This window comes from Haliotis cracherodii, unplaced genomic scaffold, assembly GCF_022045235.1.
Source record: "Haliotis cracherodii isolate W230 unplaced genomic scaffold, xgHalCrac1.p SCAF_11, whole genome shotgun sequence".
NCBI classification, from domain to species: Eukaryota; Metazoa; Mollusca; class Gastropoda; order Lepetellida; family Haliotidae; genus Haliotis; species Haliotis cracherodii.
The window spans coordinates 9,982,333-10,007,824 of record NW_027266266.1 but is presented as its reverse complement, the minus strand read 5'-3'; the positions used below and the strand labels follow the sequence as shown (position 1 = coordinate 10,007,824).

The following is a 25,492-nucleotide window of genomic DNA, read 5'->3' as shown; positions in this document are numbered from 1 at the left end:
TACAACATACAAACATAACACTACATTCGCCCACAACAATGAACCTTCAGTACTGGAACACACACGATGAAAATATGATAATTGGGATTAAATATTCTGGATATAAACTTTAATTCCCAAGGCCATTAACCTTCTACCAGTGTATAAACATTAAACGGTTCTTATAAATGGCAATATTATTTATAGGCACAGGGCGTAACTTATCTGTGACTACATCGTGTCTTTACATGTTTTAGCATACGTAGACGCCAAAATATCAATCAAACATTTTTATAACGTTTTTATCACGATCCAATTTATTTCATATATATCTTTCCAACGACAGGGATTTATATACAATATATCAATTATGTATAAGACAACTATGGCGTCACATTGGCTTAAATTCTCCTATTTGAATTATTAGCTTTCTATTTCTGTTGGAAGGGTGGGGAGGTCGCCTGGTGGTTGAGCGTTGATTGATCAAGGGTTCGATTGCCAGCATCGATACAATGTGCGTACCTCATTTCTGATGTCCCCTGCCGTCATATGGCTGGCATATTTCTAAAAGCGCTGTAAAACAATACTCTTTCATTCATTCAAGTTTAATTGTTGGCATGCGTCCCTTTCGCCCAGTGTGAAACGTTCCAGACTATTCCTACCAACTCTCTTCCTAACGCTAAATCCATTAAGTTTGTAGCTTTGAAATAAATCACTATCAATATCATGTTGGTCACACAAGAAATCAAAAAGTGCAATATCATTTGACAGTGTTTTCTCGTTACGCCTGTAAACTGTAAATCTGCGGTAGAAGGAAGCTAGAAGATTTCTGTTTGGTAAATACAATGTATAAAACATTTCTCCATCATAAAAAATCTCCAATAAAAGTAGTCTATTGTACGATTCCTACTATATCACGAGCATGTGTTTATGGTTCACTATCAAAAAGTGATGATACCAGGTGTTATAGTTTTAAATTCTTAATAGGCAATGAAACAAAATTTACATTTGTTGTTCATGGGGAATTGTTCAATTCGCCGCCATACATGTATCTTTAGAAAATCTGTCTCTGAAACCTTTCACAACCTGGTTTTATGTACATGCATTCGTATCCAACTGTGAAGTGTGTTAATTGGACGCCAAGGTTCTGATGAATCATGTGCCTGAAATGAAAGAATGGCATTCAGCATCCATCGATTTTTGAAAGAGGTCAAATTCATAAATATCTTGATAAACAAGAATGCCTAACAGAGGGCGTTGGTTTCAAAATATTTGGGCGCGATCCGCTAAGATATTACTGATGCGCTGCAAGACATCTCATACAGAAATGGTCTGTAAATATTAGAATAGTCACCGCATGCTGCGAATGTGCTCCACCAATGGTGTTAGATGCGGTGCCATATGTATATATATAAGGTGGCATTACCCACTATGAAGTGCAGCTTCTGGTCCCTGTCTTGGTGAAGAGGTAAGATGTTTTACACAATTAGAGATACAGCTTGAACCGCTAATGATTCATTATGTTGTCAAATATTTTCACACGAATTACAAATATATAGCGATTAATTTGTATGTCGTGTTACATTGGTTCAAATGCCAGAATGTTCTTGATATACATAGTGCATGAAACTGTTTCAGCTGCTTTTAAATTTGTGTCAGTTTCAGACAGTTTCAGACATATAAGAAAAGTCATTACCTGTAATAACGTAACACACCTTAACTATCAGCTATATGATTTTAAAAATAAATTCAAATACTTTTAAACTAATTTTAAATATAAATTCAGATTTATTTTTATGTCGTGTTACATTTGTCATTATTTCAAATGTCAGTATTTACTTGATAAACTGTTTGCGCGAAACTTACATTTGCTCAGATAGTGTCTATTGCAGACAAATTATACATGGATGTATATTACGTATAATAATTGAACACACTTTTGTTAACTAAGAATTGTTTAATAATCGGTTTGTATTCCGCTGAATTTTGTTCAATGGTTTGCACGTTCAGATATGCAGTTCATTTGAGAAAAGCATTTTTTGTTCAGATCTCATCATGACCTGTCTTAGAATTTTGGTGCTGATAGCTTCAATTGGATTTGGTAAGTATTGCTCATCTATTGGAAAATGTGGTCAAACTGTGGGAATACATGATGACGTCACAAAAAGTGAAAATAGTTACACGTTAAGCGTTATGGTAACGATATACTGTTTATACATTAGTAATTGATCACCAGAAGGAGTATTATAGGACGTTCAAACAAAATAATTTGTTCGAGTTGTGATATTGCTCTGGCGCAATGTTTAGTGCAAATTGTACGAGAGGAAACTATTGATAAACATTCGTGTGTCTTTGCTCTTTGTATTTTTTTGTTAGTTTAATTTCTAATAACAGTCAGCTATATTTATTCCAGCTATATCAGTTTGGCCTGAGAGTGAGGAGTGATTAATATCATGTGCAACGTTACAATCTGTGAAGTTACCTCTTAGGTCACACAGAGGTTACCGGGGACCTACGTTTGTCCGGAGTCTCTATGGGATTATTGTGTTGATGTATCAATATACCGACTTTTGCTGTAATCACTTAGTTTCAAGCAAAATTGAGTGGGTGAGGGGTTCTATCGGCATGACATAAACCTGGTGTCATCTCTGAATTTCAGTGATCCATTCATTTAACTTTTACTGCCTCGTTTGCCTAGTAGAATGTTTCGGCGGATAACCAATACTGGTATTCTCTGGTTGGTGACAAAAAGTCTCTGTTTGTTTGTTTGTTCTTCAACGCCGGACTCAGCAATTTGCTAGCTATAGTCGTCTTTTGAGGCAAGCGTGGGTTGCTGAAGACCCATTCTATCCCGGATCGTCACGGGTCGATGACGAGGTCTTCAGCAACCCATGCCAGCCGTAAAACGAGACAATGCTTGTCGCTAGAGGCGACTAATGGGATCGGGTGGTCAGACTCGCTGACACAGTTGATGCATGTCATCGTATCCCATTTGCTTGGATCGATGCCCATTTTGACAATCACTGGATTGTCTGGTCCAGACGCGATCATTTACAGAACGCAATCAATTTGCTGGATTGTTGCTGAATGCGGCGTTAAAAACAAAAACAAACAAATAAATGTTTCCGTCTGAATGAATCTAATTGTTTGGAAGTATTGTCATGCTTATATTGACTTATATTGTAGTGGAACTGAATCATGTTTGACTTCATTTCAAGTTAATTAAACAAGTACAATACTATTTTGTCCCTTAGTATTCCAATAGGATGAGGAATTCCCTATCAAATGTTGAGTAGTATATATCATTCAGTTGCCTTTAAATTTCTACAGAATGCATATGTATGTAGACCATCATTCATTTCTGTGTATATAATAGCATTAGAAACTCCATTTAAAACATACAATAAGTTCGAATGACCATTTAACGTTATTGTCATTGCATTTTAGCTCATGCAACGTTTGACTGTCGACGCCCTAACCAGGCCTGCATGAATGGCGGTAGCTGCACCTTCACTTCCGCCGACTGCACTTGCGACCCCGCATACGGTGGATATGACTGCGGTCTGACACTAGGTAATATAACATGTATATGAGCATAAAACTGGCTAGAAAGGTATTTTTCAGTGGCGTGGTCATTTGGTCCAAAGCGTTTAAAGTTCACATTCTTAGATACTCTCAATATAACAACAACATAATGTGCAAGCTATCTGCTGCTGGAGACATATTTCGACATCTTTTAAGGTGTGAAGCTCTCTCCAACAACGACTTCCCATTATCTAAAATATTTGTTGTATCTTGCGAAATATATGTAAATTACGCGAAACATTATCACCTAAAATATATCCATTTAATGTACATTTGTTTACATTATTACGTTAAAGTGTCTCAATCACTTGAGATCTGCCTTCTTGATCTATATTGAAGAACACACACACACACATATGGCGCTATGTTAACTCTTTACGCTTATTTAGTATTCACCTCAAACACACACACAAACACAAACAAAACACACACACACGAAAAAAACACACTCAAACACTCACACACACACAAACACACACACACAAACAAAAAACAAACCACACACAAAAACACACACACACAAACAAAAAACAAACCACACACAAAAAACACACACAAACTCACATACTCAAACATATATGACGCTATGTTAACTCTTTACGCTTATTCAGTTATTCACCTCATGAAGGGACAAGGTCTGGCTGTGAACCCTTGTCACAAACAAGATAGACGTTGTTATCCATAAACTGTTTCAGGTCTTCTGGCATCATTAACTGACATTATGAGATATGCCCGAGATGGTAAAGATCTAATATGGCCCTGGAACCCTTAATGATGGACATTTACCTTCCATGACATTAATTAGTATAAATCTAGAGCTATTTATTTCTTTAGTTCAATTCGTTTTGAATTTTCTTTGTCAGCTGACGTTGACCAAAACAGCTGTACCTCATCTACATGTCTCAATGGAGGTACCTGCTTTGACGACGGTGTCCTCGGCGCCAAATGTTACTGTGACAGCGAATACTACGGAGATGCGTGTGAAAAGAATCGATGTAAGCACCTCATACAGACATCTTGTCTACATTTGCCTGGAAAGTAATACAAAATGTTGATCAAAAACAAGAGAGGCTTTTAGTCCAGACTTTGTTCAGAGATCCATCGAGGCCTACATGTAATTTTAAAAATTTGAGAAGAATATTTTCTCCTGCCCACCAAGTTTTGTTTCAGTAACGAAAACTTCAAAGTAATAATAAATCATAATTAGGCAAAGTAACATTTGATTTCAAATAAAAAAGCAACAACTTTACGACCACCTCCTGTGCAGTTTTGTGAAGACAACTATAAACCAAATTTCAGCTTTCTCAAAGGCTGTACTGAATGATAAGTCCACGGGTGTGTAGTAATTCGATCATTATAAAAGGCAAGTTCAGATATGTGGACAGTACGCCAGTCTCTTGTAGGAATAACTTGTTTTTATCATCTATATAATCAGGAACTTATGATTTGAACTAATAATTATTGCCTTAGAGACTTATGCAAGTCTAACCAAATATGTAAATAAAAGGATCCTCGAAAGTAATCTGTTAAATCATTTAATGAACTGTTGAATAATTCGGCAACCCAGTATCCCATCCCTGAATCCCAGTAATGGTTATGTTGTATCACATAATTTTTTTACAGTTTCCCTGACCTGCGTTGCGGACTTGATGGTTATAGGGATAAACCCTTACAGTGCCAGTGGTTACGAGGCTTTCGTGGAGGACAAGAAAGGCATCGCTGGCTGCGACTCCCAGCAAGTGCCGAATCCGGTAGACACGTTCGATAAGATCCCTGACAGCTGGGAGGGGCATTACATCCAAGTAGAACATGACAGTGCAGCCTGCGGCCCCAGTGTGCCAGTCATTGTAAGTACATGTAATTCGTATGGCAACACAGGAACTAGCATGTGTGAGTGGGTATTATTTTACGCCGCTTTCGACAAAAGTCACTGGGGGACCCCTAAACTGGGCTTCATGCATTCTACCTACGTAGCGTATACTTTAACAATAAGTCTGTGCCCACCACCCAACTTTTATACACTGACATAAGTATGGTAGTGATAAATTCATCATCCAACGTTTGTCTATGATACGTTAAACTGATTGCGAAATGAGAAACACGAACTTTGCTATTGGCTGTACGGAGTTACGTCCCAAATCTGTTCCTGTATTCGTTAATCTTGTTTTCAAACCCCGATCATCACAATACACAGACGAGGAAAACGTCTACTATGTCTCTTTGAGCAAGTGGCATTGTTAGAAATATGCCTCTGTTTATCCAGTCGTGAATGGGTACCCGGTAGGATGAGATAATAATATGACTGCTAACATGTGAGCGCCTCACATGCAGCTTAGCTATGTACTCCCGAGGGAGCTGAGAATGAAAATCGAGTGCACATCGACCGGGGTAATAATGCAGCGCTACGTGCATACACAAAGTGTTAGGTCTTACAGGTGGACTGGTATTGCTATTATATATAATTACTGTACATTGGGTGTTCTTACACCTACGGCTGATATAACTTGGATACTGCTTAACGCAGCGTAAAACCTCACCCACCCTCCCATAAATCACATCATGTGTATTAATTAACATTTACAGTCTGAAATAGTAAAAGTAGTATATGTTACCAGTGGCTTTAGATCATGATATCAAGGAAATCGACCAAATCGCTCAAAGCATTTTTATTTTTACGAATTTTGCAGACTTCCGGCAAAAAAGAATTTAACCGCGTGGTGGTGGTCAAATACAGTCCGAATATGCTGACCGACATCGACGACCGCTACTATGTTAAGTGTATCCTGGAGGACAATGTCGTCGTTGACAGCAGCGTTGTCAAGATCAACGTCAATGGCGTGTAAGTATGTGCAGAACACAACGTCACGGGCGTGTAAGTATATGCAGAACACAGCGTCACTAATGTGCGTGTAGAACTAAACGTCACGGGATTTTAGTTAGCTATTCGAGACGCAGACATTAGTTAAAAGAATACGTCACTGTTACCTCACAATTTGTGAATTTTAAAGCGTGAAACACAAATTAGATGGTTTCATAACTCTTGCAGCTCCTTAGCTGGAAATTCCCTGCAATCATAGGACATATAAGACAAAACACCAAACTAATAATTGACGTCATTTCCTGACATATAGAGACGTGACAACATGGAAATTATTGTTTTGCATTTTTTGCAAATAAAGAGTATACCAATGTGACGTGACTCTAATTTCAAATTCTCAGGAATAGCCAGCACGAAGTGTCTCGCGAGGATATTGCCAAGGCGGTGGACTTCTATTTATTTGCCAATAATGTCTTCTACAACGGAGATCCTGTGGACGTCGGGACAGAGCTTCGATTCGTGTTTGGCATCCAAGGAGGTAACCAGTTATTATACAAAATCATACATACAACTGGCTTAGTGTTGTGACGATGTGTATTTTCGAGGTTATTGTATTATACATATAGTGCACATAGTGTTTCAACACTAGGATGTACACACAGACGGGTTCACCGGACTGACAAGTTAACGTCTTGCAGGGTTGACGGTATACCAGTTACGTTTTATGCTGAATTTAACTGACCGTGTTATTGTTTAATTAAAACCGAAACTATCAGGTCATATGAATTAGTTTGTATAAGACCCATGGAGATTCAGGGTAGAATAGGTCTTCAGCAACCCATGCTTGCCGTAAATGGCGACTATGCTTGTCATAAGAGGCGTCTAACGGGATCGGGTGGTCAGGCTCGCTGGCTTGGTTGATACATGTCATTGATCCCAAATGCGTGGATCGATGTTTATGATGTCAATCACTGGATTGTCTGGTCCAGACTCGATTATTTACAGACCGCCGTCATATAGCTAGAATATTGCTGAGTGCGGCGTTAAACAACAAACAAACAGTTTGAAAACATACGAAAAGGAGGCGTTAGGGGTTTCTTGTTGTAGCTGTAAATTGGCATGTAAATGTAACAGTGTTGTGTCCGTATGAGTAATATTACTCTTTGTCAGCTTGATATAGGAGGAAAGCAAGTGATGGTATCGTAATGGCAGTATAATGGCTTATATATGCAGTAGTGTTGATTCAGTATAGCTGTTAACTCTTGTGCTGTTAACTGGCATTTAAATGCAGTAGTATTGAATCGTTATGGCTGTTACCTGCAGTGTGAAGGCAGTAGCTTTGAATCGTTATGGCTGTTAACTGCAGTGTGAAGGTTGTAGTATTGAATCGTTATTGCTGTACACTGCAGTGTGAAGGCAGTAGCCTATTTTCAATCCAAATGGTTGTAAACTACCATAGAGATGCAGTTGTATGATATCGTTACAAGAAGAAACGGAACTGGAGAGTCGGTAATTCGAATCGTTATGGTTACTTACTTACTTACTTACTTTGGAGATTTAACGTGCGCTTTCCGCCTAATGCGTATTTCGCACGCGGTTGTTATGGTCCAAAATAGTAATAGCTCTACTATTGCACAGGTATGCACTCACTGTCGTATTACCAGTCTACAGTTAGAACAGGAAACTGAACTAAACTGTTTACTATGTCGTCATGATGAACACTGTTTCCCCAGTATACACGTCAATGCGGGTGGAGGAGGGGGAGGCCAACAACACCATCTCCAACGACACGAAGACGCTGAAGCTGATAGAAGGAAGGTAGGTAGTGTCTCCAGGAAGCGATGTGATGTTGGCGATTTGCGTGATGTTTGTGAATGATGATCATTTTTGATAATATTTCTTCACAATCGGTCTTCCATGTTGCTATGTCGAGGGCGCCAGCATCACACTCGTGCCGGTAGGTTTCATCAATTAGCAGACGTTTACTCATCTTCCCGAGGCAAGGGCGTCAACTGACTATAAAAGTCCAATTTCCACCCTTGCTGAACTAGGTCGGAATTTCCGGACTCGATCATAACGCCACCAGTTCTGTGGTTATCACGTGTTATGTCCCTTCCTTCCAACTGATCAATCAGATTTCACCTCTCCTATCACGTGGATTTGATTACAAAAATGGCGGCGCCCTTTCAAGACGATCAGATCAAAAATCAAGATCTATAATGTAATAAAACGGGTCTTACCATGTTTGCGAACAGGATGTCTGTTTCGTCAAGTGATTTTGATTGGACTATGCACAGACTCCTTAGTCCAGCCAAAGTTTAACTCCGGAATTCCGGCCTAGTTTGGCAAGGGTGGAAACTAGACCTTTATAGTCAGTTAACGCCCTTGCCTCGGGAAGATGCCGTTAACTGTCTGCTCAACTTTTGGCTTTCCTAAGGCGTCAAAAAGTCATGGCATTATTGAATTATTTTGAATGCGGCGCACAACCAAAAATCACCCACTCTTTCCTCCTAGATCTGCATTCTAATTAGTCCCGTGTTGTAGCGATCGGGTTTTAATGATGTACTGGGTGACAATGGCAGTGTATTACTGATTCCACGCTCACCTTATAGAAATGAGTGAGTGAACTTTCAGTTATGTCACTGTGTGAGAGCCTAATATGAGAGTCGATCAATGTTTCAGCTGTGTGTACGCTGACGGGTTCCCTGTCATCTCAGAGGCAGTCACCCCCGACCCTTCCAACAGCAGGGAGTTCAATCTGAAAATAAGGGCTTTCCACTTCGACGGAAATGACGAAGTGATTTTCTCCTTCCGGGTCAGAGTTTGTGTGGCAGCAGACAACTCGGCCTGTGACCCGGTAGGTGGCGGCTTTTATTCATCATTACTGATGGCGACTCCAGTTACACCATCCCCAAACCACATAACTCATAAACACACGTACAGCCATACTCATTCACCCACGTACTTTATTAATGCTTATACATGGGCAATCCTGATGCTGGGCGAAAATAAACGGACAATCTAACAAGCAGGTGAAAATAGTTTGTTGCAAACAAGATAAAAATTAATCACATATGGTATGGGATTCTGGTTTTGGCTCGTGCCGAAACAATATCATTCCCTCTGGAGGTGATTTAAAGATTTAATAATATTGAGGTTGTATTTGTCATTTGAAGAAAAAGCTTCTCTTTGAAACTTCAGCGTGGCAAGAAACGGTCATTCCAGCTGTGTGGGTTGAAAAGGTGGAAATTTGTGTTTAGGTCTGAAATAACATTGTATCAGGTATGGATCATTTGGACACTTTTGGAATGAAGTATGATTTTCCGTGTATATTGCAGGTTACCTGTACAGCTCCAGACGGCGGTTACGGCAGAAGGAAGAGGGATGCCGGGAATGAGGTGCAGCTGCACAAGGTGGTGAAGATCCGTAGTCAGGGCGAAGGACAATATGGAGGTAACCTAATCTGGTCCTATTGGGTGAAGATCCGTAGTCAGGGTTGAGGACAATATGGAGGTAACCTAATCTGGTCCTATTGGGTGAAGATCCGTAGTCAGGGTTGAGGACAATATGGAAGTAACATAATGTAGTCCTATTGGGTGAAGATCCGTAGTCAGGGTGGAGGACAATATGGAGGTAACCTAATCTGGTCCTATTGGGTGAAGATCCGTAGTCAGGGTTGAGGACAATATGGAGGTAACGTAATGTAGTCCTATTGGGTGAAGATCCGTAGTCAGGGCGGAGGACAATATGGAGGTAACCTAATCTGGTCCTATTGGGTGAAGATCCGTAGTCAGGGCGGAGGACAATATGGAGGTAACCTAATCTGGTCCTATTGGGTGAAGATCCGTAGTCAGGGTTGAGGACAATACGGAGGTAACGTAATATAGTCCTATTGGGTGAAGATCCGTAGTAAGGGTGGAGGACAATATGGAGGTAACATAATGTAGTCCTATTGGGTGAAGATCCGTAGTCAGGGCGGAGGACAATATGGAGGTAACCTAATCTGGTCCTATTGGGTGAAGATCCGTAGTCAGGGTGGAGGACAATATGGAGGTAACATAATGTAGTCCTATTGGGTGAAGATCCGTAGACAGAGTGGAGGACAATATGTAGGTAACGTAAAAAATATAATAAGTAATGTAAGATACAAATAAGTTTGAAAAGTCAATTTTTCTTGAACACAGTAATCCCAGCCAAACCCCCCTTGAACTCAATCATTACTTTAATTCATTTCATGCACATTCAGGAGTATTTTACACAACGCGTGATACTGTAATATGCCACAATAACTCAGAGGCATCGTTTTGTGAACAATGGTTATTAAGTGATGCTAAATATGCGCCAGTTGCATGACAATAACGAATATTATCAAGCGTAGAAATTCCTGTCAATGTTTGTGTAGAACAAACAAGTCATATTAGGTTTATCCTCAATGAAAAACTGAAAACATAAATTAAAAGATACTGAATGAATTTCATTTATCATACATCCTATGCTTTTGGTGAAATATATCATTTACAATAATTGCATTGTATCCAAAATTTTACTGACGCCCTAATATCGATGAAGTTAAAATACCATCCATAATTTCTTTACAGATAACGTCTACTCCAAACCAAATGCCACCCCCGGCGTCACTGCTACAGGCTGTGAGGCATCTTGGGAGCTCACAGCAACCCTTATTGCCATGGCTGTGGCCATCTTCTTCCTCATCGTCCTCTCTGCCACCCTCATTGTCATTGTTGTCATGTTTCGTCGTCGTCGTCGCAAAAAGGAGTCCAAGATCGATGTGTACGTCGCCCCCGTCATGGCCGAGAAGCACCCATGATCAGTAAACAACGCCAGAATTATGCATATTTACCTCATTAATGTAGACAACACACACAACACTATCAATCAAATTTAGTTGCAAGTCAAGTTTATGATGTTTGGTGCGTGGAGTTTAGTTTTTTATATCCCCCTATTTACACTGAGTATGTCATTAGTGACAGCTGGTATAAACGGAATGAGTGAGTGAGTGTTGTTTAATGTCGCAGTCAGTAACATGAATTATTCAAAACGTCAACTGAAAATAGTCAGTCTCTAATATATGCCGAAACAGATTATACAGGACGTAAAAGAAAAGATTGAAAGTGTTGTGATTGGACGACTGATCTAGGTGTTTGCGACAAGGGTATGCATACCCTGTTCTACCGGTAGCGGGGACACGGATGGCCCAGTCGTCTAAGGCGCCGCGATTCCCTGTGCAGAGTTGCGTCCCTTGGGAACGCCAGAACCTTTGGTTGTGGATTCGAATCCCGGTTCGCCCCGATTGTGTTTCTAGGTTTGTTAGCACCATACCCGTGGTGGTGGGTTTCACCGAAGTGGTAAACGTCTGAGACCTGCATCACTTCGGGCTTTCCTCCCACATTAAGCTATAACTGGAATATTTTTTTAAAGCAGCGTTAAATCTAACTCACTCACTCACTCACTCTGTAGTTAGCACGCGTCATGCACTCAATCTTCATAACAGGTAAGTGCCAGTGAGTGAGGAGTTGTGAAAACTGATCCATGTTTTAACGACGGAGTGTAAATATTTGAGTCTGGTTCAGGCAAACAACATCTTCCCGTTAATGTCCAGTTTCCGCCCTTGCCGAACTAGGCTGCAATTTTGGAGTTATATTTGGGCTGGACTAACGAGTCTATGTATAGTCCAATCAAAAATCGATATACTGTTCGTGAACTCCCTGCAGATTTCGGTCGATTGCAGGATTTGCAAAGCATGTGTATCGACAACTTAGCTTCGACAGATATTTTCCAAATCTGTTCATGTTTGTAATCAAAGTGCTCACGTGATTTGATGCACTTCGCGAAGTAATACAAGTTTTATTTACAAAATGGATCTTGATTATCAGATCGTCGTCAATGAGTGACTATTCTATCTGAAGTGATGTGAGAGGTGGAACCTGATCGTTTAATAGAAGGGACATAGAATGGACATAACTTATAAGAGCCACTGATGGCGCTACGATCGAGCCCAGACATTCCAGCCTAGTTCGGCAAGGGTGGAAAATGGACTTTTACAGTCAGTTAACAACCTTGCCTCGGGAAGATGGGCACACCAGTGCAATTGTCTGAAAGTATGAGCAACAATATCGGGGGACGATGACACACAATCTTCCAAATAACCGAATCTGACCACTCGATTTTCTTCATTTGACAAGCCTATTCAATTCTAATGCTAGACTTTGACAGATGTTTTGCAAATGAATATCTTGGGAACAATAAGTAATATAACCTTACACTGTTATCCATCAATGTTACATCCACTTGACTGTAGAAATAATGACGTGTGCTGTTTACAGATGACGAATTTAACAAGGTTTGGTTAAATGTATTCACAATGAAGAATAAGGAAGAATTAGGATTCACTGTTTAAAGGGTTTGAATCTCTGATGGGCGTACGTTAGGGTTATGTGTGTGTTAGACAGTAATCGTATAATAACGGCATCACTTTTCGGTCTGTAATTAAAGACACGTCAACGCCAGGGAATAATCAGTCTTGATTATCCACCGAAATATATTCAACTGAGCGTAAAGAGCAATATAGTGAGAAAAATTGTATGAATGGATCACTGAAAATCAGTGATGACGCCAGTGATGATGCCAGTGATGACGCCCGTGATGACGTCAGTGATGACGTCAGTGATGACGCCAGTGATGACGCCAGTGTTGGCGAAAAGGGTATGCATGCCCGGCCCTCCAATGACCACACATTTCCACACAAAGGTATAAGTTTGTTGTCTAACGTCGCACCCAGAAGCCAAGATATAACACAAAAAAGTTAGGGGTGTGTAGTTTATGCTGTACACTGTCTGGTGACATTTTATATTTATTCACGTTATTATTTCATAATGTGGGTAACCTGTTAGAGCTGCATGTTTGCATATATTGATGATATCGTATGCATTTTGAAGCTTGGTTGCATACCTCTGTCATTCTGAAGAATTCTTTGAATACTCTTTTTTTGTGGTGCCATAATACCCTTACATACAGTACATTAAAGGTAATAGTATTACAATTTCTTTTCACGCATGTGCCATTGACTTCACGAGATGTATGATGTTTGTGAATAAAATTATTTTAGTATTTATTTGCATTAAGATTATTTTTCTCACACATGGTTATTATTGTGTGTGGTGGGCGAATTTTGAATTTCAGCCTTCAGTGAGAGTTAGGGGGAAGGGGTTGTATTGTGTGGTTGGTGGCTGGGTTGGAAAGTGGAGAGTCATCAGTGATGATGGGTGAGTCTACCGTTTAGAGTGTTACTTTCAGTGTATGTATTGGGGATGTGTGGGATAGCCTAGTGGTTAAGGCGTTCGCTCACATGCCCGAAGGTTCGATTCCCAACATGTGTACAATGTGTGAAGCCCATTTCTGGTGTCCCCCGCCATGATAGTGCTGGAATATTGCTAAAAGCGGCGTAAAACCATACTCACTCATTAACTCTTATGCAAGGTTTAGTTACGTTAGAGAATTTAAAAGTTTAGACTTTGAGGTCCAATAGTTGTGTGGTTAAAGTCCGAGTCCCCGTTGTCAAGCACATATACTTTTTTGTCGTGAAATGGCCATCGGGGTACGATAAAACGCACCCTAACCGATCCCCATTTACGTCAGCTCTCATGACAAGCATGGTGTACAAAGGTTTATTCAAACCCGGACACAAAAACAGGCCATTTCATATAGATAATATAAAGCTCAACTTATAAACTAACTTTTGTTGTTCCCTATGTGTCATCAGAAGAGATGAACTAACATGAACGTTATGCATTACATAGAGGGTGTCCCGTGACGATTCCGGGTTAGAATCGGTCTTCAGCAAACCATGCTTGTGAGAGGCGACTAACGGGATCGGGTGGTCAGGCTCGCTGACTTTCATATCAGCGTATCTCATTGGATCGATGTTCATGATGTCATTTATTTACAGACAGCTGTCATGTAGCTGGAATATTGCTGAGTGCGGCGTTAAAAAACAACAACAACAAAACAAATACATAGAGGGTGTCGTATTCCATGTTTGGGTAGATGAATTTTTCATTCCCAAGTCATCAGACATTGGGAAATGTTTTCATATGGCTGACAGTGAGACTTTCTAATCTATCAGTGATGTATATCCTATATGTGCCAGTGACGATAGACGGACGTAACACTCGTAGCTCAAGGTCAAGACCGCGATGCTAATACATCATGGCAAGAAGATCCCCATTGACGTTCTGTCTCACCTGTTTGCCTCACACATCATGGCCAGAAAATACCCATTGACGTTATATCTGACCTGTTTTAATGACACGTCATGGCTAGAAGATACTCATTGACGTTCTGTCTGACCTGTTTGTCTGATACGTCATGGCAAGAAAATACCCATTGACGTTATATCTGACCTGTTTTTATGACACATCATGGCTTGAAGATACTCATTGACGTTATGTCTGACCTGTTAGTCTGTTACGTCATGACTAGAAGATACCAATTAACGTTCTGTCTGACCTGTTTTTATGACACATCATGGCTAGAAGATACTCATTGACGTTCTGTCTGACCTGTTAGTCTGACACGTCATGGCTAGAAAATACCAATTGACGTTCTGTCTGACCTGTGTGTCTGACACATCAGGGCTAGAAGATACCCATTGAGGTTATGTCTGACCTGTTAGTCTGACACGTCATGGCTAGAAGATACCCATTGACGCTATGTCTGACCTGTTTGTCTGACACTTCATGGCTAGAAGATATCCATTGGCGTTATGTCTGACCTGTCAGTCTGACACATCATGGCTAGAAGATACCCATTGACGTTATGTCTGACCAGTTTGTATGACACATCATGGCTAGAAGATACCCATTGACGTTCTGTCTGACCTGTTTGTCTGACACATCATGGTTAGAAAATACCCACTGACGTTCTGTATGACCTGTTAGTCTGACACGTCATGGCTAGAAGATACCCACTGACGTTCGGTATGACCTGTTTGTCTGACACATCATGGTTAGAAAATACCCACTGACGTTCGGTATGACCTGTTTGTCTGACACGTCATGGCTAGAAGATACACACTGACGTTCTGTCTGACCTGTTTGTCTGACACATCATGGCTAGAAGATACCCACTGACGTTCGGTATGACCTGTTTGTCTGACACATCATGGTTAGAAAATACCCACTGACGTTCTGTCTGACCTGTTAGTCTGACACATCATGGCTTGAAGATACCCATTGACGTTCTGTATGACCTGTTTGTCTGACACGTCATGGCAAGAAAATACCCACTGACGTTCTGTATGACCTGTTTGTCTGACACGTCATGGCTTGAAGATACCCATTGACGTTCTGTCTGACCTGTTTGTCTGACACATCATGGTTAGAAAATACCCACTGACGTTCTGTCTGACCTGTTTGTCTGACACATCATGGCTTGAAGATACTCACTGACGTTACGTCAGACGTGTTTGTTAGTTCCTCGTAATGATGCCCCCAACTGCACGTTTACAGGCGCATGATTTGCCGTTTGGAAATGTCTTTTCGTAATGAATCCCTATGGACATGTCCAGAACATGTTTACATTCGAGTACTCAGTGTGCAGTGAGGTGAAATGGGATTTTAACGTCGCGTTCAAGGTTATTTCACTTATGTAGCAACGTGCATGCACGTGTGTGTGTGTGTGTGTGTGTGTGTATGTGTGTGTGTGTGTATGCTTCTACTAGTCCAAACTTTTCCTAATTTTAATAGCGGTAGTTCACTGAGATACAACGCTGCAATTTAACATGGATACCCCACACATGTTGCTGACTCCGAGGCATTCCTTGTTTTGTCGCCTTAATTAGGGTCAGGTAAGTTAAAAAAAGTACAATAGTTTTTACGTCTTTTGGTATGACCCGGCCAGGGGATCGAACAATCGATCCTTCCACTCTTTCTCCCAGACACTCTATCCACCGGAGGCTGTTGTTTAGTTCGAGCAGTACAAGATTATCTCTGATATTTTCAATTCTTTTTATTTTTTGTTTGGGGTAAAGTTAAAATGTCATTATAGTCATTATTACAGACCACCTTACAATTCTGGACGTGCACAGATAGATTGTAGTGAGGCTTCATCAGGTGCAATTAAAGCTAAGCAATTAAAACAATATATTCACAGTACTGGCGCTTCCTTCAAATAGGTGCTGCACTTCGTTACCGTTGGAAAAATACATGTAGCCAGTCTTTTCAATACATTCGAATTTCTAGAAATTAGTGCTTGAAGCTTTGCATGCCTGTGAGAAGTGCAATAGTTTTTGGGAAGAATACAATTCCTAAAATTAGTATAATAGGGACAGTCAGGGAAGACATGATATTCAGATTTAATACAATAATATAAAAATGGTTTCAATATTAGGATAGTGTAGTCTTCCTACTTCTATTAGTAGGTTATGACTTGAACAACAAAATGGGTTGGATTATCTTGGATAACTTGGATCATATTACACAATAAATATATCCCTACGGCTGTCAAATGTGTTGGTCTTCTTAGAAAATATAAATTCTATCAACGTCACAATATTTGTAAACCACTATTGATTATCCTATATACTTCACTTATAACTTAGGGCAGGACATGCTTACCCTTTTCTCGAACACTTGGTGTGATAACTAATTTTCAGTTGTCCATTCATATAATGTTCACAGATATTTGCCCTTTACACAACATGGAATGTTTCGGCAGAAAGTCTAGGCTGCTTATTCTCTTACATTGACATTTTATATTTACATGTAGGCTACCTCAATGCCAAATATATAATATTCGAAGTTAATCTCATTCTGCATGTGTTATCTTTGTAAAGGCCCTTCAAATGTTCAAGAACCGTTATAAGGCTTTCATAATATGAATACTAAACATGTAAATGACATAATTGGATGCCTAAATTTTTGTTTCCGTCCAAAGGAATAACTTTCAATTACATTTTCCTTAATGGCTACAGAACATATGTCAAGCCAATGGGTGTTGTCAACTTTGTGAAAGTGTCCCATATAAAATGAACAAGAGAGCTTATGTTTGTTCAGTCGTTATTTTCCTGGATGACAGACTGTATCTCGTTCTGAATTAGGTAAGCTCTTTGATATTTTGCATGTCTCGCCAGGACACAATTGTAGGCTTGTTTCCTATACTGGCTCTAGCCAATCTTTGTGGGTTACCTAGGCTGTTGGCAGAAACGGCATATTTCATTCGAAATAGTCTAATTCATTCGGATATGTCAATTGTAACCGGGAAATATTTGACGTTGGACCAGACAGTAATTACATATCAGTACAAACTGAAACGATTTACAAACCAGACGCGTTCTTTTATGTATCAGTATGTGGTCACATCCACCAGTTTCTCTTCTTTAGGAATGTGAACCACATATTAGTTGTGCAAAATCAACTAGGTTGAAAAAATGAGATAACGTTCAAGTATTGCTCAATATTTAAAGATTTTAAGAACAAAGAATATTCATTGTAATCTACATTTTTGTAAGCTGGCATCCCTTTCCTGTTGATAACAAGATTTCAATCTTACTGATAACTGTGGAATTTTTAGAGTAATATTACCAATCTATAACCCAAAGTCAGGAGAAGGTAAAATATGCTTAATTGAGGCATCCAGTTTGTTTTATCTTGATTATTGCTTGTAAAAACATGATATACATGTAGCTTTTTGACATTTATATCTTTTATCTGGCATCATTGAAAATCAACACCAATGCTTTACTCCGGTATAAGAATTATCGTATATGGAAACCTCACGCAGTACCTTCTTACAAAATGAGTCACTCCAAGAAACCGTTATAAGCTTTCATATGTGCCACTTCAATCTCTTTTAAAATATGAAAACGGCTTATTTTGCAACCATACAATTGCAATAAGGGGAACTTACTGTCTCAACGAAATTAAAGAATGCATTATATGGAATTGGCTACATCAAATATACAGATTTTACGATACAAAACCAATTCATTCCTTGCAGACAGGTATTTTGCGCTCGCCTTTATCATCTCACCTTTGTCAACACCTGATATCATCTCCATTTGGTAGTGATTCATAAACACCTGGTGTCATCTCCATTTGATAGTGATTCATAAACACCTGGTATCATCACTATTTGATAGTGATTCATAAACACCTGGTATCATCTCCATTTGGTAGTGATTCATAAAAACATGCTGATGAACTTAGTCGGAGTTGTACAATGGACTATGCTTTCAGCACAGATTTCTCATGGTAATGGTTAGCTTTTGTTCAGTGCTGTCCATATGGCTACTATGCTGTGGACTGACTTCATGTTCATGTATGGGGGCTCTTCTGTTGGAGAAGACGTGAAGGCTGATTTCCTGAGGATGACGAGGATCACCCGGTGTGGCGTGCTCTAACCTATCTATTATAAATATACCTTTCTTGAAATAGCCTTCTTATAGTCGCCATTATGTCTTTATAGTGTCTATGTGTGTTCGGGGTAGATCATTTGACATTCCATTGCCACTTTTCTTCAGACTCTCCTTCTTCGGCCCAGGGACCATAATTTGCCAGACACTAATATGTGAGTAGTCACTAGTGCATCGATGTTGATAGGTGTATCCTTCTCTTCATCACCATTAGGTACATCACACACAAGTTTGCACACTTGTGTAGATGTCATAGAGAGTCCATAAAGAATGACATTATTTCGACGTCCATTTTGCTCTTGTTTGAAAATTCCCAATAGGCTCTCGTAGATAAATCAGTTTATTTGTCATTTCAGAAACAAAATGACATTTCATTCAGATGTTGTTCTATATCTTCTGCAATTTCAGGTCCGTCAGCCATATCGTTAATATCACTTTCTTTACAGTCCGTTTGGCTCCAAATGAGAACGATGATTTGCAAAATAACTCAAAATCGGGAACAGTCCATTAAACGTCAATACGGCACATAAATACCCCGTACCCATCAATATATGCATGCTACTTTTATTCCCATTACTGGGAATTTGTTTAAGGAACTGTCATTTTGTTAAGTGTACAAGTTGACATCTTGAACGGAGGGGGCACAACTGCAGGAGGAAGAGCGCAAACACGTACTGCACGTGCTACATAACGGTACAGGGTATGACAGCATAAGAGGGGTCGTCGCATGATAATTTTAATCGCAATCTGACTCGCTCATGTCATAGCCCTCGTCGTCGGAATCGCTTGTGTCACTGCTGATGAGACCGTCACCGTGGTCTAGTGGTAGAGCGTCCGCCCGGAGAGCGGAAGGTCCGGGGTTCGATCCCCGACCGCGTCATACCAAAAGACGTTAAAAGATGGTACTTTTTGTTACCCTGTCTGGCGCTCGGCATAAAGGGGCTAAAACAAGGACTGGTCGGCTCGGAGTCAGTATACTGTGTCTGAGTGGGGTATTCATGTTAAAGTGCAGCATGGTATCTCAGTGAGCTAGCACTATAAATCGGCATCAGTCCGGACTAGTACAAGCAGCCACACAAACACACACACGTACATGCACGTCGCTATATAAGTGCAATAATCTTGGACGCGACGTTAAACCCCATTTCACCTCAACTCACCTCACCTCACTGCAGATGATCACAACTGTAGGTGGGAGTGTTGCTTGCTCAAGTCCACCACATGACCAGTATATTGGCTCTTTCTCGTTGACGATTTTGGTGACGCAACCCTGCAATGTTTCCACTGTTACCAGACCAAGCGATTCATTAACTAGCTTTTCAACACCCTGCATGATGTTGGAGCTAGACGGACTGTAGTCTATGATGTCCTGCTTCGTGCTCCAGAATACACGCTTTTCAGGCGTTGAACATGAACCCCTTTAATAGGATTACTTAAACGTCGTGTTTATTGTCAACAATATCAAGCATGAAACGTCCTCGAGTTGATACGGGCGTTGTCTCACGAACGAATAGCATCCAAACAGCTTTGGTGAGCCGCTGACGATTGCATCCATGCATCAGAGCGCATGGTCCTCACACCTGGTATTGACAAGACCATAGTGTCATTAATCTCGCTGCATCCATGCAACAGAGCGAATGATGGTCACACACGTTTTTGACAAGATCGTCGTGTCATTAATATCCCTGCATCCGTGCAACAGAGTGAATAATGGTCACAACATGGTATTTATAAGATTGGAACAAAGTATCATTATTGTCCCTGACATTAAGGTCACTCACTGTTTTGAACTTCATAGTGTCAATCTGTCAAACCCATAACATCGTTTGGGAAGAAATCCAGACTACTATATGCCCAGAGTCTGTATGAGTTATACAGTGGGTATATATGGATATACACCAGGTGTTTCTCATATAAAATGTTTTGTTTCATTTAAAAGTTGGAAAGCCTATATATTTATTTGTGCTGCTGGTCATTTATCATATGAATAAATGAATATTTCGTCTGTTGCTAGTTATCAGCATGACCAGTCTTCCTACTTTGGTTCTGATATTATCACTCAGCCTTGGTGAGTTATTGAGTTATGTTGTCTCTATTATTGCTGACATTTTAACGTAGTAACATGTTATTATTTTTCAAAAAAATTAAAGTTCCTTTTTTTGATATGTTGTAGTTTTCCAATATGTCATTCATGATAAGGAGACACGGGTGGCCCAGTTGTCTTAGGCGCCGCGATTCGCTGTGCCGAGTTGCGCCCCTTGGGCAAGCCAGAAACCTATGATTGGTGGGTTCGAATCCCGGTTTGCTCAATTATGTTTCTAGGTCTGTCAGCACCATTCCCGTGCTCGTGCGTTTCACCGAAGTGATAAACGTCTGAGACCTGCATCACTTCTGGCTTTCCTCCCAAATTCAGCTGGCACGCCGTGATATAACTGGAATAATGTTAAAAGCGGCGTTTAAACCCAACTCACTCACTCACTCATTCGTGATATATAGTTGCATAATTATTGATTCAGAGACAAACATCTGTAAAATTCTCTTTTTTCTAAATTTGTGTCCGTATGTAAAGGGTCATTGCTATCCTTTATCAAATGTTGTTTTCTTTTGAGGGAATTCAAATGTACAAAATAGATAAAATGTCGCCTACAAAATGCGAAAAATACAACGAAACAAGAATCAAACTCCATTACGTATGGGTGAGTGAGTATGGTTTTACGCCGCTTTTAGCAATATTCCCGCAATATCACGGCGGGGGACACCAGAAATGGGCTTCACACATTTTACCCATGTCGGGAATCGAACCCGGTCTTCAGCGTGACGAGCGAACGCTTTAACCACGAGGCTACCCGACCGCCCCCATAACGTATGTAGATAATTAACAAATTAATAATTAGTTAAATAGCGTATATTGCCTTTTTTGACAAACATTTACTTCACTTTCACTTTGTAGCTCATGCCACATTTGACTGCCGACGCCCTAACCAGGCCTGTTTGAATAGTGGGACCTGCACCTTCACATCCGCGGACTGCCTCTGTACCGCGGAATACAGTGGCTATGACTGTGGTCTTGAATTAGGTGAGTGCTCAAGTGTTTATCTGCACATACTTTCTTCAAGTGAATGTTTTCGTAAATCATTTAAGCTTTATCAGCTTTCGGTGGCAGCAATACTATCAACGTTTTGACAAACCTTCGACACGACATCATCCCCATGAAACATGGTTAGGTTTGTCGGCAGAATGAGACCAAAGGTCGCTATTGGCATGGGGTCATATTCGAATAAATATGCAAATGAAAATGGTCAAGTAGATACGAGTTTCAGTGATTACAAGCAAACATGGCGTCGCCCTAGTCCAACGTCCAAGTCCCCATGTCACGAGTGACTGATTTTCCATATACTCTCATCAATCATGGGTTATTCTATTTATTACAAATAATCATATTAAAGACATGTTTTTAGAAACAACTATCAAGATCAAGAATAAGCCACCGCGTGTGAAAAAACAATGTCCACGAACGCCAAACGTATTTCTTAGTCAACATCTTGTTACGCATTAAAAATATAGTTCTGTTGAAAAACTTTAAAGATCACATTATTGCAGCTATATTTCTGTCTGATTTCACAGCGTACACTGTCTAGCATTGATAAAACCAGACAATTTTGAAAAAAAGACCAACGAGTTTTCAATCAGGGGTTGTTTTGACAATAGAAGATCTCGCCATTGACAGACAACTGCCGTTGAGCAAAGACATGTGTTTCACATAAAGACGAGGAAACGCGGAAAAAACTGTCATTATTTTCATGCCAAAACCTGTAACAACAAAAAGAGGATGTACACAAGTCATGGGTGGTGGAGAAAATTTACGAAAGGGGTAAACTTTGAAAAGTACTATTGCTGTCACGACTTGACCTGAAACAAGGAACGACAACAGTTTATTCCGGACAACAGGTTCTGTAGACTACCCAAAAACAGAATCAATAAGAATTGTTATCTTTGCGACCGGTAGATGACTTTCGACACCGGAGTGACCCGATTTGTTATAAGAAATGGAGAAACTAAAAACACTTCCATATAAGAGCCTCGAGAACAGGGTGCGCAATGGTGCAGGAATGGACATCGCATGTGATTTGAGTGAGTGAGTGAGTATGGTTTTACGCCACTTTTAGCAATATTCCAGCAATATCATGGCGGGGGACACCAGAAATGGGCTTCACACATTGTACCCATGTCGGGAATCGAACCCGGGTCTTCGGCGTGACGAGCGAACGCTTTAACCACTAGGCTACCCGATCGCCCCTTGTGATTTGAGACAAGTGCGATTGATGGGGAACATGGCACTGTGCAGATTGATGGGGAAGATGAGCATCTGGGATTTTAGGAGGACTTGTCAGACACACTTATGGAGTAGACATAGAACATGACAAGATTTCTTTGATATTTTGATGTTATGATTCATTAACTGTCGAATAGCTGTTGGTAGACCGGACGTTATTGTGTCTCGAAACTTGCATAATCTAATTCTCTGGGGCACCATTGTCGGAAAAAGTTTGGATATTTCTTTTTCGAGCGCTATGGTTGGTCAAACTTTTGTCTGTCGATTGAACAGCTCTCGATGCCATGATTTTCATGAGGGAGCCGAGTTTGTTTCTGCCAACAGGTTGGCGTTCAAGCAAAGGGTTGCCAGTTTTTTTCATGAATTGTGTGTCGGGCACAACATAAGATGAACCGTCATCACTGCAAACATCTCGCAGGCGAACATCTCGATAAAACTTTCCCTGTTTTTTTATTACTTTTGTTTTGCTTTCAACACGTGCACTTCCTTGAGTTTAGCAAAGTGTATCGATTAGACGAGCACATGTTGGTAATCATGTCGCTTAAGGTAACGCCCTATGCTACCCCAGATGCTTTTCAAAGTAGACGGTTCGTATTCTGAAACATCTGATTTCTGTAAAAAATTGTAAAGAATAATCTTTAGTTCACAAGGGCCAATTCCGTCCACCTTTCTTGTGTCCTTTAAGCTTTCATGGTTAAATTTGTTCACAAAGGTAAACCTGTGTATGGATCCGGTGGGTGTTCGAAAGCAATCGGCAAACCCGGATTTTGGTGGTGTTGATCTTGGCGCACAAGAAATAGTTTCTGACAACACTCTCAGTCTGAATCTTCGAACTTCAATCTGGCCATATTTATTTCTACATCAAAGACATTAAATGGGTTCAGAGGCTGAATACGAATAACTCTTCCTGTCAGATTTCCGTCCGTTATAACGAGGTCATTTACTTTGAAGGGCGTCAAGTGGTCAGCCATGTTTGTTTGCAAACAAAGTAGGCTTAGTTTTGTTTCTTGAAATAATGTGAAATAAAAGCTTTGTTGATTAATATATGAAATTATATCTTTGACATGGAACTATGTTTCTTGTCTTATAAAGCTCGATTTGTGAGATTGTAGCGCGCAAAAATTAATTAATTAATGTCATGGACTTGTGCATGAATGCAATGAGAGAAAAAATAGTCCCGTCGTCCAATGAAAATTGATCTTTGTTAACTGAACACTCAGCTTCGACAAACACCAACCGCACAAAATATTACACTGCCTAATTTAGACCGTATGGGTAAATATGCATGATATTTACCATCCCAAAAGACACTTGCGTGATACACTCTATATGCTTAAACATTTCTCGTCTATTAAAGGCCCTACTGAAATAGCATTGGTTGCAATTACTCTCAGGGTATGCTGCAGTGTATTACTGATTCTATATTCACACTCATAGTTATGAGTAGCGATGTGGTCGCCCATAGGTAGAGCGTTAGCACGTCATACCGATGTGTCAGGTTAAACTTTTTTTCAGATTTTTCAACGTGTGAAGCTGATTTATCGGTGTCCCCGTCCTGTGACTGGAATGGTTTTGGATTGGTTTGTTCTTTAACGCCACACTCAGCAATGTTCCAGCTATATGACGGCGGTCTGTAAATAATCGAGTCTGGACCAGACAATCCAGTGATTGACGTGCATCAACCAGGTCAGCGAGCCTGACCACCCGATCCCGTTAGCCGCATTGTACGACAAGCATAGTCAATGGGTTGCTGAAGACCTATTCTACCCCGGAATCTTCACGGGTCGTGACTGGAACGGAGAAAATGTGACATTAAACCACCCTGTACATTTTATTTATGATGCGGAAAATGCATAAGGTTTTCAATGAGAAGCCGAAAATGTCAGATGCATACATGTATATAAATATGTGAGAGTCCGGATCTGAAATCAGTCAAAGCCTAGGTTAAACAGCCCGATTGGTCAGGAATACAATAATAAATAACATACATAATCAACAACTTTGCTTGTTCAATTTGTTTTTTACTTTTCTTTTTGTCAGCAAACGTTGACAGGCTCAACTGTGCCACCACTACGTGTGTCAGTGGAAGCACCTGTTATGACAATGGTGGAGGAGCCAAATGCTACTGCGACAGCGAACACTACGGCGACTTGTGTGAAAAGAATCGATGTAAGCAAGCGACTCCATATATTGTACCTTATGTTGACATATTCTTTAAAAAAAAGAACAAAATTTCGTTGAATAATTTTGACAGGCATGAGTACATAACATCGAAAGATAGACACATCAAGATATGATTTTCAAACACTGATCCTCTTCAGATTCCCTGACCTGCGTTGCGGACTTG

At 40.2% G+C, this 25,492-nt stretch overlaps 1 protein-coding gene across 1 annotated transcript; it reads left to right on the top strand.

Annotated features, from left to right (window-relative positions):
• The first annotated feature begins 2,034 nt into the window (after positions 1-2,034).
• LOC139455373 (EGF-like domain-containing protein 2) lies at positions 2,035-11,210 on the top strand. The gene is made up of 10 exons (XM_071236929.1): positions 2,035-2,080; positions 3,427-3,552; positions 4,428-4,559; positions 5,188-5,411; positions 6,252-6,403; positions 6,784-6,920; positions 8,116-8,200; positions 9,065-9,239; positions 9,721-9,835; positions 10,981-11,210. Exons 1-10 carry the CDS (start codon positions 2,035-2,037, stop codon positions 11,208-11,210), a joined length of 1,422 nt encoding a protein of 473 aa, XP_071093030.1.
• Positions 11,211-25,492: the final 14,282 nt, after the last annotated feature.